The 16,759-nt window shown below is 36.4% G+C and overlaps 2 protein-coding genes across 4 annotated transcripts; one reads left to right on the top strand and one right to left on the bottom strand.

Moving 5' to 3' along the window:
- The first annotated feature begins 34 nt into the window (after window positions 1-34).
- On the top strand, window positions 35-5,670 carry LOC141596950 (polyamine oxidase 2-like). Its single transcript, XM_074417236.1, has 10 exons — window positions 35-304; window positions 3,061-3,176; window positions 3,267-3,355; window positions 3,446-3,559; window positions 3,686-3,773; window positions 3,876-3,961; window positions 4,045-4,147; window positions 4,241-4,338; window positions 4,415-4,844; window positions 5,235-5,670. The coding sequence occupies exons 1-10, from the start codon at window positions 265-267 to the stop codon at window positions 5,538-5,540; spliced, it is 1,470 nt and encodes a 489-aa protein (XP_074273337.1). The 5' UTR covers window positions 35-264; the 3' UTR covers window positions 5,541-5,670.
- Window positions 5,671-8,111: 2,441 nt separating this feature from the next.
- On the bottom strand, window positions 8,112-16,612 carry LOC141596999 (uncharacterized). 3 transcript variants are annotated; one of them, XM_074417297.1, is made up of 9 exons: window positions 16,336-16,560; window positions 11,951-12,241; window positions 11,732-11,887; window positions 10,855-11,632; window positions 10,683-10,764; window positions 10,483-10,549; window positions 9,366-9,551; window positions 9,062-9,122; window positions 8,112-8,576 (listed from the first exon to the last, which is right to left on the bottom strand). In XM_074417297.1, the coding sequence occupies exons 4-9, from the start codon at window positions 11,594-11,596 to the stop codon at window positions 8,398-8,400; spliced, it is 1,317 nt and encodes a 438-aa protein (XP_074273398.1). In that variant the 5' UTR covers window positions 11,597-11,632; window positions 11,732-11,887; window positions 11,951-12,241; window positions 16,336-16,560; the 3' UTR covers window positions 8,112-8,397. The 3 variants fall into 3 exon arrangements, with proteins under 3 accessions (XP_074273398.1, XP_074273390.1, XP_074273406.1); XM_074417289.1 differs by lacking the exon at window positions 11,732-11,887 and having other exon boundaries at window positions 16,336-16,612; XM_074417305.1 differs by lacking the exons at window positions 11,951-12,241; window positions 16,336-16,560 and having other exon boundaries at window positions 11,743-11,820.
- Between the last annotated feature and the right edge of the window lie 147 nt (window positions 16,613-16,759).

Below are 16,759 nucleotides of genomic sequence, written 5' to 3' on the forward strand. Positions count from 1 at the left end.
CTTTATATATTCATCTCCAATTGTTTACATTTCCGCACAACTCATCCCCATTTCTAAATCACTCCATATTCAATCAAATACTACAGTATACTATATTCATTCATATAATAATAATAACAATCATACGAACGTATGAGCTTGTCCATATTAAATCTCGGGTTTTCTTCGAATTCAAATTGGCTCATTACGCGTCTTTTGATCTTTATTTTTTATCATTCTCATCAGAAAGACTCTAATAATAATAACAAATTAATTGTGATTTAAATGGAGGCCAAAAACAGAAATAATCGCCAATTGCGTCAAGGTTTTCAACTAATTCTTTCCCTTTTTTTTTTTTTTTTTTTTAAATTACTTGCATTTCTCCTTCCTTTGGGACAGTCGCTTTCAAGTGGGGCCCACTTATGGAACTAACTGATTTAATGGCCGGTGGGGTTCAAACTAAAATAATGCCTGCTGTTTAATAATTAATCAAACTTGCGTGTTACTCTATTATGGGTTGTGCTGTTGCCTGTTGGTTAGTAATATTAGTGGGGCAATTAGTCTTGCTGAAGACGGGTCGAAACAAGTGACGGATAATGCCGCTCACGAATAGGGGGACAAGGTGGGGCACCCCCATGTGCTTCCCTCTCTCCTCTATTTGGGTCATTTGTGAGAGAAAATGGTATCCGTCACTTCAAAGTGACGGATACGTGCCGTCACAAATGAGATTTTGTGTTAGTGGGGTTACAAAATAAAACCACGTCGAAAGTGACATTAGACAATAAGACCATCCAAAAGCAAGGTCACCGACTGGATTATGACCTTGCTGAGTCACCTTAATAACACCTTAAATTAGGATTAAGGGGGTGATTTTGGTGACCTTGAATTACTCAGGGTCAATTGGTGATCTTCAGTTGAGTTGGTGACCCGATAGGGGCACTCTCCCATTGGCTGAAAACAAAAAAAAAGTACAACGGTCAAAATAAAGGGAAGGTGCGTGACCTTTGGTTGAGTATGGTGACCCGGTAAGTGGCAGTCTCTCATTGGTTGGAAACTGGAAAATAATTGGGTTGCTGACCTAGATCGTGATCTTCTACTTGGGAGGATAAAAGTGGGTCAAGATAATTAAGATGTGATTAAGAGACAAAATATTGGTGACCCGATTAACTGTACCTTCTGCTTTGGGATGATCTAAAATCACCTTAAATTACTAAATCACAAATTCTCATTTTAGACGGACATTATTCGTCTATAATGAAAGACGGGCCAAATACAATACCACTTTCCTAATAGGACAAACAACAAGTGAGGTGGTGAGGGCAAAAAATGTCACCACTTTCATTGTATTTGACCCGTCTATAGCAATAGACGGATATATCCGTCTATAGCAAGACTAATTGTTACTCCGTACTAAACTAGGTTTGGTGCCCGGCTTCGCCCGGGCTAACTCTATTTACCGTTAAATTTTATTTTCAATGAAATAAACTATGTTGGAGTTGTCTAACTCAGACGTTTACTTTTAGTAATATATTTTTCTATGACATATCTTGTAATTATAATGAAAAGTAAAATTTATTTTCAAATTATGAGACACGTTCACTATCCCGCTATTAATATTATTACTTTCACGACATTTTTTGTTAATATCATTACGTCACTACTCCCGTGGTTACTATTGTTTCTTTTACTAATTAATCTATTTTTTTTGTTAAATTCATTATTCCCGTTAATTTTTCCGGCCTATATTTAAATAAATAAAATATTTTCTTGAGTCAATTGGTTGTTTAATTGTTCATACTTTTTCTCATTGTTACCACTGTTACTTTCACTACATTCGTTGTTACATTCACTACTCTCACTGTCATTATTATAATTGTCACTACTCTCACATTAATACCGTTAATTTTATTAATCTCGTTGCTGCTACTATTAGTTTTACTACATTTAACTTAATTTATAATTCTATGATGATACTAAGTAATTCCATAAGTGGGACATGTTAATTTTAAGGAAAATCACTATATTATTGTGTTTCCTAAATTTAATTACTTTAATTTAATATAGTTTCCATAAATATTCTTCATCAAGGCATGTTTATATTATACTTTTAACCAAAACTATATAATATTTACATTGAGATCCCTTTATCAGGTCCATCACACGGTGCTATCGATTTAAAACTATATAGTATATTTAATTTGTCTAAATTTCTTTAATTACATTAAAGTTCTTTGGTTTCTGGAATTAACATATAGTATTGATTGATTGATTGATATCACCGTGTCACGTTAAAGATAAATGTGGGATATTTCCTTGTAAAAAAACACAAATTCTCATTATAGACGGACACTATCCGTCTATACGTATAGACGAATACCATTTCCCCTCACAAAATACCCATTTGCCATAAAGTGGGAAGCACATGGGGGGTGCCCCACCTTGTCCCCCCTATCCATTTTATTAGAGGTCTTTATCCGTCTATTCGCCCCACCCATCTATACCAAGACCTATTGGTAAAAAAATTAGCTAGTGTATTTGAGCTCAAAGTAAGGTTAAATAAATAATTGAAACCGGAGAAGTAGCTATTAAAGTTGATTAATGTTAATGATTATGTTTCAGTACTCCGTCTTTGCTACAGTTACATACAGTACTGTGTTAGTTGACTTGTCCCAAGTACTTACGGAGTACTTTAGAAGAATTTTGTGTTTTTAGTATGATTCATCATTAAAATCGTATAGTGGTTTAGTAGTAGGGCCATGAGCATGTTAGATCACGTGGTGAGGCATAAAGGTTGGAACGTAGTGCGCTACTGCCAGGAAGAAGCTCTTCCGGTGAGGGTTGAAGATTAAATCATTGAAATTGTTGCATAGTAGTACTCTTTTGTCTTAGTGTTTTACGGAGTATAAAGGTTAACAAATAATTTAGACGGATGAAGACATAGAGTATAGCTGCTTGTTGGTAGCAGTAGGCCATATGCATGTTTATCAGGACACTATGAGCTACTTTAATCAAAAGTAAACAAATGATTAACACGTTAGTGATTTATGTTTAAGTCGCCCACTAACAGCATTCATCTTGCAGGTTTATGCTCCTCAAGAACAGAAAGGAGGTCAGGTACATCACCATCTGTGATTGTCATAGGTGCTGGTTTTGCTGGCATTACAGCCGCTCGAGCTCTTCTTGATGCTTCTATTCAGGTTCATACTTTCTGATAATACGGGATTTTTATTAGATATACACGTTTGATGTAGTCTTCTTATTAACAGTATCCATTCTCTGAAAATTAGGTAACTGTGCTGGAGTCCCGGGATAGAATTGGAGGCCGTGTATGCACTGACTACACATTTGGGTTCCCGGTTGACCTAGGTGCATCTTGGTAACTACTCCATTACTTAAATCCAACTCGCTTTCCGCTATTTTGGTTTATACCTATTCTAATGTCTGACATCTGTGAATGTTGGTTCAGGTTGCATGGTGTATGTGATGAGAATCCTTTGGCACCTTTGATTGGTAGACTTGGGCTCCCCTTGTATCGCACTAGCGGTGATAACTCTGTCTTATATGACCACGACTTAGAGAGGTAACTAACTCTTTGCTCCAATATTCCAATTTGTGTTTCTTTAATTATACCAGCATCTGATAACAAAGTATCAGATGCTGGTATAAGTTTCTCTGAATTGCAGCGATCATCATTTATTTTACGCAGTTATGCTCTTTATGATACGGAGGGAAACCAAGTCCCGCAGGAGCTAGTGACTAAGGTTGGCCTAGCATTCGAAGAAGCTCTACAAGAGGCAAGTACTTTTCGCCTCCCTGATTTCTCATAGATGAAGTTGCTTGTTTTGTTTTTTTTTCTTTTCTCGTCCGAGTGACAGTCTGTAATTTCTCTTGTCCAGTCTGAGAAAGTAAGGAAGGAATTCAGTGAAGACATATCTATAAAGCGAGCGTTTTCAATTGTCTTTGAAAGACGATCAGATCTGAGGCAAGTTACTATTTGCCTCCTACAAACTCCGCTTGTTAATGTTTCGGAGAGAATTTATTTCTTATAACTGATAAAAACTACAGGTTAGAGGGGCTTGCACATAAGGTACTACAGTGGTACTTATGTAGGATGGAGGGCTGGTTCTCAGCGGACGCTGAGACGATATCCCTGAAAAACTGGGATCAGGTAATTCCGGCACTATTTTCTTTTGCTGAGGATATATTGACACAGTATTTCCATCTGAAATTCTGAATGCTCTTTGGCTGCTTCGATTTGCAGGAAGTACTCCTTCCTGGTGGACATGGGCTCATGGTGCGAGGATACCTCCCAGTCATAAACACACTTGCGAGAGGTTTAGATATACGTCTGAATCATAGGTACCTACCTATTTACTGTCGATAAAAACCCTAATTTTTTGAAATACACCATGACTTATCTATTTCCGGATTGTAGAGTAACAACAGTCTCTAGGCATCATCACGGGGTGAAGGTAACTGTCGAAGATGGCAGTACATTTGTGGCTGATGCAGCGGTTATTGCTGTTCCGCTTGGTGTGTTAAAGGCTAAAATCATCCAGTTTGAGCCAAAGCTTCCAGATTGGAAAGAGGCTGCCATCTCGGATCTTGGAGTGGGTATCGAGAATAAAATTGTTCTGCACTTTGAGAAGGTCTTCTGGCCTAATGTCGAGTTTCTTGGGGTAGTTGCAGAAGACACACATAGATGTAGCTACTTCCTTAATCTTCACAAGGCTACCGGTCATCCCGTTCTTGTTTATATGCCTGCTGGAAAGTTGGCCAGAGACATCGAGAAAATGCCTGATGATGCTGCAGCTAATTGTGCTTTTACACAGCTGAAGACGATCCTTCCTGATGCTTCTATGCCGGTAAGATTATGTATTCCGTTACACTAGGCCTGGCAAATGGGTCATTCGGGTCGGGCTTGGGTCGGGTCACATCGGGTCGAGTCATTTTCGGGTCAATAACTTATCGGGTCACTTTCGGGTCGGGTCATTTTTGGGTTGGGTCATTTTGGGTCGGGTCAATGTGGGTCGTTTGGGTCATTTTAAGTCATGATTTTGCCTTAATTAAGTCACTGCATGTTATTTCGGGTCATTTTGGGTCACTTAAATTGGGTCACTTTCGGGTCTATCGGGTCACTTTCGGGTGATGTATTTCGGGTCTCGGGTCGGGTCAGCTTTGCCAGGTCTAGTGGACACTCTGTTGTGACAAATTATCGAGCTCTCTGAAAAATTGGATGCGCGTGATGTGTGCAGATTAACTATCTGGTGTCTCACTGGGGATCTGATGTAAACTCGTTTGGAGCCTACAGTTACGATAAAGTTGGGAAGTCTCACGATTCATACGAGAAGCTAAGGGTACCTGTAGATAACTTATTCTTTGCGGGAGAGGCGACAAGCATAAATTTCCCAGGTTCAGTACATGGCGCTTATTCTACCGGACTGCAAGCAGCTGATGACTGCAGAATGAGGGTATTGGAGCGATATGGGGAGTTGGACTTGCTGCTTCCCTCGATGGTCGAAGATGGAATTTGTGTCCCCCTCCTTATCTCTAGGATGTGAATGTGGCTAATGGTATGATAATCTTTATGTAGTGTAAATTGTAATTAGTGTGTTGTATCATTGTATCTTTGTATGTGATGAGTGAATAAAGCATGATTCCCAAAGGTGGCCAGATATGAAGTTTGAACCATCTCAACCAAAATTTTAAGGTGATGGTTGGGGCTCAACTATTATATTTATATCCTATTACGCCCTTTACTCGAATGCCCATTGGGTTTGAAGAGTGGTTAGTGCGTACCGTGTGCTGAAATTCCACTTCGTGAATTATTGAAGGCTGTCAGGATTCGAATACCAACCATAAAGGTGATAGTTGAAGCTCACTATTATATTTATATCCTATTAAGATACTCAGATGTACATAGTCTTCCTATCTTAATTTTTTTTGTAATGAAATTTTTGAATTTCAATTGTCAACCATGGCATTATTCTAGTAGAGTTGTGAATGCTCACAATTTGATGAAAGGGATCGAAGATGTTTTACCTAGTGGTTAAGATGAAGGTATAATAAAACCCAAATTATTGATTACAACCCTAATATGTTACAAAACTTAAAAATTACCCCCTAATAATTTTTTTTTTAAAACTTACCACCTAATATGTCTTTTTTTCTTCAATATCAACATTTTTAGTATTTTGTAGTAAGAGAATATTTTTTAGGTCAGATATACCCTTACCTTATAATCCATTACTCGGTCTAACTTAATCTAATATACTCATTGTTTTTTACCCCACACTAGTCATCACCAATACTATCACCATTGATCATCAATTTGTACTGATGCGTACTTCTGCTTTGTACTGATGCGTACTTCTGCTTCTGCTGCGCTTGTGTCGTCGTCATCAATATCATCATCATCATTGATCATTAATGGTATTTCAGACTCAAATGGCAATGGGTGCAAATTTTTGTCACATAAAATTGCTTTATTCCATTCCAATTTGATTTTTATCAACCGAGGAAAAATAATTGCAACCCCGAATTTGTTTCCATGGGGCGAAAATGGAGCATGCTCAAATCTTCTTATAGGGTTCTTGTTCGTCCAAGAGGTTAGTCAAGCAATCACAGGTGAGAGAAGGGAGAGAGAGAAGAAAAAGAAAAATAAGAGAGAAAAAGAATAGAAAAAGAATGAATGAATCACAGGTGAGAGAAGGGAGAGAGAGAGAAGAAAAAGAAAAATAGGAGAGAAAATGAATAGAAAAAGAATGAATGGTAAAGAGTGAATTGGAATACAAAATAAAAGGGTATAATAGTCAAGTAACATCTCTTTTGGACAAAATAGAACAAGTTCACCAGAATTTGTCACCGGAATCCAGTTGTGGTGTTGATATTGAAGAAAAAAAGACATATTAGGTGGTAAGTTTTTTAAAAAAAATTATTAGGGGGCAATTTTCAAGTTTTGTAACATATTAGGGTGTAATCAACAATTTGGGCTATAATAAACAATAGGTTTTAGGTATGAATTCCCGCATCCCCGATATTGTACTGTCATTGCGGCTCATTTGACACGAAGAAAAACAAATAATGTAAGGGATACTGAAAATTTCTAGTTGATATAAGTAACAGGAATACGCTTATATGCACATCATATTATACCACCATCACCATACTTGCCCACCTTAACTATTCCCACCACCACTCGGCTCGTTCACCTCTACCACCGCCATCAACATATTACTCCCTTTGTCTTAAAATATATCGCTATCTTGCGCAGTTAATGTTTCCTCCTACAAGTTACATACTACTCCCTCTGTTTCATTCATTTGTTTACTTTTGATTAGAAATATCTCTTTCACAAAATAAAAAAGATAAACAAATGATTTAAGATGGAGAGAGTATCAAATAAGCCTCTTTAGAAAGTGCTAGTTAATAAAAACTGCCTAATATCTCAAGATTTGTTAATCTCAAGCTACTTTAATTACTTTTGTGGGTCAATTGTTAACAACCGTGACTAGCATTTCGGACACCGGCAAAACTACCAGGTCTACCACTACCAGACTGACACCCAATAACTTCGCAAAGGAGTTCAATAATTTTAAACTCAGCCCTGACAAACGAGCTCAGTAACTTTCATCTTGTAAAGAGCTAAATATACCCGACTGTTAAATCCTTTTTCCCAAATGTGAAAGATAGAATGCAAAAAAGTTGATCGATTTCATCCATATTCTTATTATCGTTTTTGATTTTAAATGAATTTGATCAATTATTTGAATACTAGAAGTTCAGTGATAGCATGCATAGTTGTATTTATACCTTATGTTTTTTTTTCTTTTACAGAAGCGTCCACATTATTTGACATAATTGTTCTGGTATCTTTACAAGAACTGCCTTCAGAATGAGGTTTTATAATTTTCCTGGCATTGATTTGACTCGAAATCACAGTTCATGAACTTTGTACTACCTGTACAGAAGTATTTTACTTTGAATTTCAAAGCAATTGGACATTGTTAACCATTTGTTACAGAAAGTAATATAAACTGAAAAGTTTTTGCTTCTCTGAGATTATCTTCAAACTTTTTTTATTAGAAACTATCATCCGCCACACAATCACAGTTTTGACATTACCATTAAACTGAGGCTGCAACAACACATCCTAATCGCTTTAGGGAGAATCAGCTACATAATATAGTAAAATGCCTGAGATTATGGTGATTACGCGATCACAAGTTACATTCATGAAATAGTTTTCTTGAATGTTGATTACACATGCTATTACTTTCGGCAAAAAAAGAAGAAAAACTATTTCGGCAGTGGCTTCATGTAATATTGAAGCAAAAAATCAGACAGGGAAACTGTGAGTATTGTTGAGTACCTGAAACGAAACAGCCGAGACAAAATGAAGTACAACGCAAAAACAAGTTATCCCCCTGCACTAACAGGTACAGCACCTTGGTCTTTGATAACCTTGTCATAGAATTGCCAAGATAAGCTTCTCTCAGTTATAGCACTCTGCCCAAACGGATGCTTCTCTATGTATCTTTGTACATTGTCAGCTTCAGCTATTTCTTCCAAATAAGCTCGGATGTTGCCTCCTGGACCTGTAAATTAAAAGCCATCTGTTAATTTCTTCCCTCAATCTATTTCCACCATCCCTTAAAGCCTTGAGCATGAGCAACCATTCCAGGTGTGCTAATAACGAGTCATCTCGAGTCAGTGGTTATTGACTTATTGGCCAGTTCAATTGGTCATTTTAGGTCAGATTGGATCGGGTTATTTTCTAGTTATGTGGTTTCAGCCTTTCAGGTCCAAAAATTATTGGCCAACTACAGGTCAGATCATGTCTATCCAGATTTTAGGTCACATTTAGGTAGTTCTAAATTCTAATCGGGTCTTGGGCAAGGTCACCCAGTTTGAAATTTTTTGTTGGTTCCCCTTGTACCTCCAAACCACTTCCCCGCTAGTTATCTGAAATCCAGGCAGGAAGTAAGAACTAACAAAAGCATGCATACTCCGAAGTACACACATAAAAAATCCAAAACAAAACTAAGGAAAATGTCAGCACATTTGCAAGGTCAAATCATACCAATTGCGTTGTCAGCAATATTTTTGAACTCGTACGAATACGGAAAGATTCCGGTATGGGCCTGCACATATTTCACGTGTCAGAAAGAAAATTCCACCCTATATTACTCCGACACCACAGCAATGTGAGACACAACACAGTGCTAATTTGCGAAAAAAGTTTCGTGTTTTAGGCCTTAAAATGAAGTGTGAAAGTCTTGTGTCAGAACGTCCGAGTGTCAAAAATCTGACACCCAACCAAAGTGAAGTGTCGAAGTAACATAGGTATAGCCAAACAATTTGTTGATTGATTATATAATACGTACAGGGTTGAGCAACGCCTTATAAGGAGTATCATCCAACAAAAATGTATTTGATTCATTGAAGAAGCCTTTCTCCCATGGAAGATCGGAATCATAACTCTCCCACACTTTTCTAAGCTCTTTGAAGACCAATGTCTTGTGCTTATTCTCTAGGGTTCTAAAATTCGACGCGGTGCAATGTGAGAGATCCTGCAAAAATTACAATACATGGAAGTAGTTACTTGCCCAACGATAGTGGAATTGTGGTACATGAAATGAGACAAAGCACACGAAATTTTCTAAGAAGTCAGCCAAGAGCTAAGATACTCCATTTCAAACTACTTATCAGGGAACTCTATAAATTCACTACGCCAACTCCACAGGAGCCAGACTGAATTGCACAGAAACGCCGCAGTTACATTCAGAAATATGTCCTGGCATAAGAGAACATGGATACACCCCAATATAATCAGTTTTTTCTACTTCAGGTGGTTGGACAGAAAATATTGCAATGAAAACAACTTTTAGTGGAGAAAGCTTTTCCATGAAAAGAAATTTCTTTTATTTGATTGCATAGAAAAATTAACGAGAGCGGAAGAGTATGAGAAGCGAATATCTGACATTCCATCTGTTTAGAAGAGATTGATTGTACATCAAAAAGATTTGGAAATGCTCCCCCACCCTCCATATTTCCCGCTTCCTCAAGCCCAGGGTATTGCAATTGCAGATAGTTCATGGTAGAGGTGTAGCAAGAATAAGCACAAGATATCATGCCTTTTTGGGTTTGACAAGTCATCAGTTGTTTCGGTATTAACTACAGTACATATCAGCTCAGGAATGGTAGACACTGGACAGGTACGGGCCCTATCAGTTATATATCAGCTCTAACGGCGAAATATCAATTATTTTTGAAAGTTCCTTTACCAAGTAATCCCTCCATTAAAATCCAATTGCCTCATTTGCTTTTACGAATCTCCAAGATGCTACTTTGACTATCCGGTCACAAGAAAAATAGGAAAGCCATTACAAAGAAATGTTATCCCTCAAACCAAATGGAGCTGAGCTGTTGTAATTATCTTCAGAAGTATTATGTTTACACAAAACAAACAAGTAAAAGGGGAAAAGGGATGTGGGTTCCTACCCAGCAGAAGATCAGCTTGTCTTTCATGTCTCCCATCAAGTAGTTAAGCAACCGATCAATAATCTTCCTGCAGATTGAAAACAACTACCATCAAGCAGGAATTACTTGGTAGAGAGAAGCAGCAGAGCTTTAATGGGCGTAATAGAGCCCAGAAATTACAAAGAAAGTTAACCCGCAGGAAATGGATAATGGAGATCTACCTTGATCGTGAAGACCAGATCGCCACATTGAATCTCTCAAGACAAAAGTTCAAGAAATCAGAACAGAAGGGTCTAGTGAAAACTGCATCAAATGCCGCCACAAAAATATATAAGCTTTTACAATGCCTTTAACATTGCATAACAGGCAAGAAAACTAATCCAAGAAAAATACCTGCTCGGCCTGCAATTTTCGTGTCAGCCTTGTACCCTTTCGGGGGTGGATAGACTATATCTGCTAATATTCCATTGATATCAAGAATAAGAAGCTTCTTTCTTGAACAAACAACGGGAGCTTTTTGTGGAAAATAATTTAATATATTCAAAAGGTTACTATTTCCACTGATATTAGCAAATGAAATAGGCTCATTGACATTCAAAGTTGACGACAGTTCTTGCTTCCTGAGGCTCTCTACAAAAGAATGCATGCTTTCCTGTTTAAAAGAAAGATGCTGATCTCCAGCACGGTGATATTCTCGAGCCCAGGGATTCAAAGGTTTCATGCCACCTGATGTAACATTATCTTTACTCTTTACAAGAGAAAAACGCTGGTCTCCAGCACGGTGATATTCTCGAGCCCAGGGATTCAAAGGCTTCATGCCAACTACATTACTTTGACAACCAACAAGAGAAGTCTCTAAAGAGTAAACCTTCTTTTCACAAGAATCTAACATATCATCATGGTCCAGCTTAGCACTGAAGGAAGATAACTGGATTAACTGCTGGGGATAATGAGTTTGTGAAGCTTTTAAACACAATTCTCTAGATGGTCCAAGTCCTTGGAGTGCGCCATTTGATTGCTTGCACATGTCTAGCGAAAAGGTACGTGCTGAGCAATTGCAATTTTTACCAGAATGGGATCCACTCCCATCTGTGACTTTGTAAACTGAACCACAGTGTCCCTGAAGACCATGCATCTCCTTCAGCTTGCATGACACTTCCACCTCCTTTTTCTGCAAAGAGCCCATTTGTGCAATAATTGTAAAAGTTGTGACATCTGCTTGAGAAAGTATTTTGACTAAAGGATGAAGAGGAAGAAGTGAAGAACCAACTTTAGAATTACTTAGGTTCTCCTTTTGTCAGGTTGAAATTACACACATAGTTAGATGTCCACAGGTATTTACACCACTGCGATCGCTGATATGTTTATCGCCAACTTTACTTCTTCCAAAATGTCAATGTTACCTCTTGTACGAAGTGCTTCTTCTCTGTTGAAAGGCAAAAAATGGAGACCCGTGTTTAAAAGAAGAAAAAAAAGTAAAGATTATTACCGTAATGTCATCAAGCAAAGTCCACGGTCTCTAGTATGTGAGATAAGTTGGGAATAAATCAAATGTATCCAGAAGCCCTTTTCTAATACCCAAGTTAATCAGCTCTGAAAAGGTTGCTAACAAACGAACAACGTTTTTTCCACTTTCAATACGCCTTTTTCAGAGTCTGCCCGCCTCTAATTCCCCACACTTAAATCCTTAGGAGTAGAGGGATATTTCATGTATGATATAGTCACTCTTCAAGCATGGAAAACGGGACAACCATCAATAATCAATATGATGACAAATGAGCTGGATATTCAACATAAAAGAAAAATATCAGATTTCTGTTTTTTCAGTTGTAGTTTACTTTTAAGGTCAAGAAGGGAATAGTAAGATATGAGTGTGGCACTATGCTTGAAATGAAATCAAAGAAAGAGATTCAAGGAATGAAAAGAAAACCATAAATGACAATTCAAAATATTTCTGCATTTCTCCATTCATATGAGGAACAGGAAACAGAAGAAAACATTTCATTTGGAGGGAAATTATATCTTCTACTTCTGTTATACATAATAAACTAGTCGGAAGATTAACCATTTCTAAATATAAAATCATATGAGACACTTCTCCCGGTGTTTACTAAGTGCTAAAGCAAATAAACTGAAGATTAGAAGAAGCAGCACATCTATATATAAGTATAATAGAGAAACCAATGTCCACGTGTCCTAACCACATTAACTCTTTTCCCGCCCAACTACATACAATTAATCAAAATAGGAAAGAAAATCACAAGTTAACCAAAATAAGAAAGAAAATCACAAGTTTCCATTGAAGGCTATTTTGTGATCGGCTACGCACAACCCTAAACTACTGCCACTAATCACTATTGTTGTGCAAAGTTCTACCGTCGTCCTTCTGCATCACTCCCTTCCTAATATTTTCTCTTAATTCATTTTTTACCTACAAGTTCTAAATCTCTGAGACAAAGTCATACTATATGGGGATTATTCATTGAGTAATTAATTAGTTTCCATTGAAGAATATTATGATTGGCAAAGTTTCAGTAGTTTCCTCCGTCTAACAATTGCCAATTTTACCAGGTCAGATTTATTTGGAGTATTCATGATGCATCTTTAATATACAAGCAAGTAGGCTAATTCAATTCCTTAAATGCATGAAAAGATATTGTAATATTAAAAGTTTTATGAATTACTCATGGAAGTTGACACACAAAATGAAAAGGGGTAGAATTGAATTATGGTGTATGAATTAAGTATAAGTTTGATTAATTGATAAGATTTTTTTGTTGTCGTTAATGGTCGTTTGTCTACAATTTTGATCGTACGTCATGCCATGGACATGGGATTTATTCATTCATACTCTATTTAGTGCTTTCATCAACTAATTATAGATCTCAAATGTATTATTGAAATTCTATATGTATAAAAATTGCATTTACAAGAGGAAAATAGAGCAAATAAATATATTGTTCTTCACAGGTACGGTAGAAAGACATTGAGATATATATCTACTTTGAAAGCTAAACATGTGATCAGAGTGTACACGAGTACAGATATCGGGAAGCTACTATTCTGTATTAAATTCGAATTCATAGAACTCGATTATAGATGACATTAAGCATATTTTGTAAAACTTTGTATTATTAAGTGACCCACGTGGTTTAGGGAAGTCATAAAACATACTCCGTATTAGTGAACGTTCATTTATTCAGTACACATGTGATTCGATCCCACATAATTATTAGATTTTAAGCTTGATAGTATATTTAGGAACACAATTTATAGAAAAGACAATTTCACAATGTGAAGAAACTATTCATATATGTTATTAAATGAGTTTTAACTTTACCCAATAAGATTGTCCTATAGTATAAAACTGTTTCACTCAATAATTATTATTTCAGGAGTATGTTGTCATTTAAGCTTTGTGGATTCCGCGCAACATTTTCAAGTAAAGCACATGTTCTAAGTTCCAACAACTCAAGGAAAAACTTCTTGCATTCACAAAAATAATGGGCCAATAGTCGAAATGAGAAAAAGGTCACATGTAAAATTTTGAAAATCGAGAGATTAGAAGTTTTTTGTACACTAACAATACTTCAGATGAGTTAGCCTAATTGATTATATATAAAGATGATTTATGAAAATAAAAATTAACTATATTTCATGGTTATTATAGATTTATAGGTATAAGTTATTAGCCTAATTTGAATATGTGAATGAGAAATGTTCTACTCCATTGTATCACAGTCATTACAAGTATATATTATTCGCGTATTTTGGAGATGTAAAAGAGAAATATTGTACTCTTTTTTTGACAAATATGGGTAAATGTTTTGTCAATAGATTTATCATATCTTGGATCAGACCGGAGCGAATTCTTTTAGGTCCGGTTCTCGGTCCACATTTATTTAGGTTTCGATCTTTGGTCTGGTTCGGTCCAAGACCGGTTATTTTAGGTCCAGATCGAAAAGATCAAATTTGATGTTTTTTAAGCTTAATCTTTATAATTTTTGAAATAGTTTACTAATTTACCTTTAAAATACATTACAAACTAAATATTAACGATTATTTAAATCAAAAGATAGTTTGATTATTTATTGTGTTTGATTTAGTCAAACTAACTAAATTTAATTAGTGCATAATTTTTTAGTACATATACAAAGTGCAATTATAAAGCGTTTACATAAATTGTTGCACATTCACTAAAATGTAATTTCAGAACTTATTTATATATTCTATCTATATATATCCGTGCAATTTTGCACGGGTTTTAAGCTAGTTAAGTAGATAGGAAAGAAGCAACGTGGAACTAAACGATTAGAGCAATTAAGGCATGTTCATAGTTATTACAACAAGAACATTACCCTAGACTCCCACTTCTGGCAAGCTATAGTCCTCTATTACATCATATACTCCCAAGTCCAAAGTTAAGGATTATTGAGATTGTGGCTAGTTGGCTCCATTAGAAATGGGAACATACCAGGGTTACCAGATTCGGATACCCTACGGATCGCGAATTTCATCATGTCGCTTACTAACAATACATACAACAAATTCTACAAGAGCGAATCCCGAATCGATAAGGGCGTATTCATAGCGAATCTAGTAACATAGGAATAAAATTACCACAGTGCCTCAAGGACTTCTAAAAATTGCGAGGTTGAGGGGGATGTATGGTTGTATGAAGCCTTACCCTTGTACTACCAACACAAAGAATCTATTACCGAAGGACCCAAGGTAAAAATTGCATAATCCAATTAAAAGAAAGGGATTAAAAGAAACCCAACCAGTTTAGTAAGTCATTTTGCTTTATTCTGGCATAATCCAAAACCAAAGAATAACTGGCCTTTTGGCTGAGGTGGGTAAAACAACCATTTACGGAATTTTGAGCATCATGAATAACATGAGAATAAAAATTTATTGGTTAAGAAACAAAGAAGAAAAGCTTGAGAAACGTTCCCATAATCAAAGATCATGAATAATACAAGGAAGATGCCAAGAGACTTTCATGGATGGCACTTGCATAACTTATACCCTCTCCGTCCCGTTCATTTGTTGTCTTTTGATTTTGGCACAAAAACCAAGAAAAGGGGAGGGGGCCAATTACTAAATGACAAGTGGAATAAATTGAGTGTGAATGATCAAATTACTCATCAAATTCATTCTTAAATATAAAGGACAACAAATGACCGAGACAGAGGGAGTACACGATAAAAACGATAAAAATAGTTGTAAGCTCCCATTCAACAGATTCAAGTATTCCGAACCTAACAAAGAACATGGTACAAGTAAACCCGGGGAATAATTGGCTGTTTAGTTGCCCCACCAATGTATTCAACAGATTCAAGCTCTCTGAGGAGGTCTAAGACTCTAGGATGGGAGTGGCCTACTAAATGGCCGTTTCGTTGCCCCACCAATGCACGGAAGTATTCCAGTTGAAGAAAACGGCACAAGTAAACCCGAGGAATACTAATTCGTCTTAAATTGTAGGAAATCGCTTAGCTAGGTGCCATGAGTAACTGTTAATCCCTATCTAATTACATTTTCAATGTTCAACCCAACAACGTTCCGCCAATTCACTTGAAATAGAGGGGATTGTGGAAACATTACTTCCTCTACATCAAGAATTCGTATATTGAATTATACCAAACACTTAAAAAGGACAGATATAATCATATAAACAGACAACATTGGCATGCACAGATAATTTTATGCAAAATAAAATTAAAAATACTCCATGTTTACAGTAATTCCATTGAGCTTTAACATGAAAAAATTAACAGCGGTAAATTAAAGAGAAAGGGAATTGAGAGAGACGAAATAATTGCAGAATGCATGGGGAAAAAACAAAAAGTAGTAACAATGCATATTAATACTTACAAATCTGAGTCGGAGAACAATGGAGTTTAATTTCCGGAAGCTGGAAGTAATCAGTAATGGAGTTTTGAGGTTTTAGATATATTGATATTTCCGGAAGCTGGAAGTAATCAGTAATGGAGTTTTGAGGTTTTAGATATATTGATATTGAAACAATGGTGGTTGATTTTTGGGTTAGAAATTTAGGGTGTTGAACAAAGATAACGAGGAAGCCCAAAGTGTGAAGACAGGAGGAGGAGGAGGAGAGTAGGAGACAATTCAGGTTTTCAAGTGGGAGAGTTGTTTGGATTTTATTTTTGTTTTGTTTTTATTGATTGATTTTGTGGTTGTTTGGGCTTCTTCTTATTTGGGTCAAAACATGTGTCTAAACGGGGTACTTCGCACCTAAAATAACCCAAATTGCTAAAAATATCGTCTACAAATTACT

This window comes from Silene latifolia, chromosome 1, assembly GCF_048544455.1.
Source record: "Silene latifolia isolate original U9 population chromosome 1, ASM4854445v1, whole genome shotgun sequence".
Taxonomy (NCBI): Eukaryota; Viridiplantae; Streptophyta; class Magnoliopsida; order Caryophyllales; family Caryophyllaceae; genus Silene; species Silene latifolia.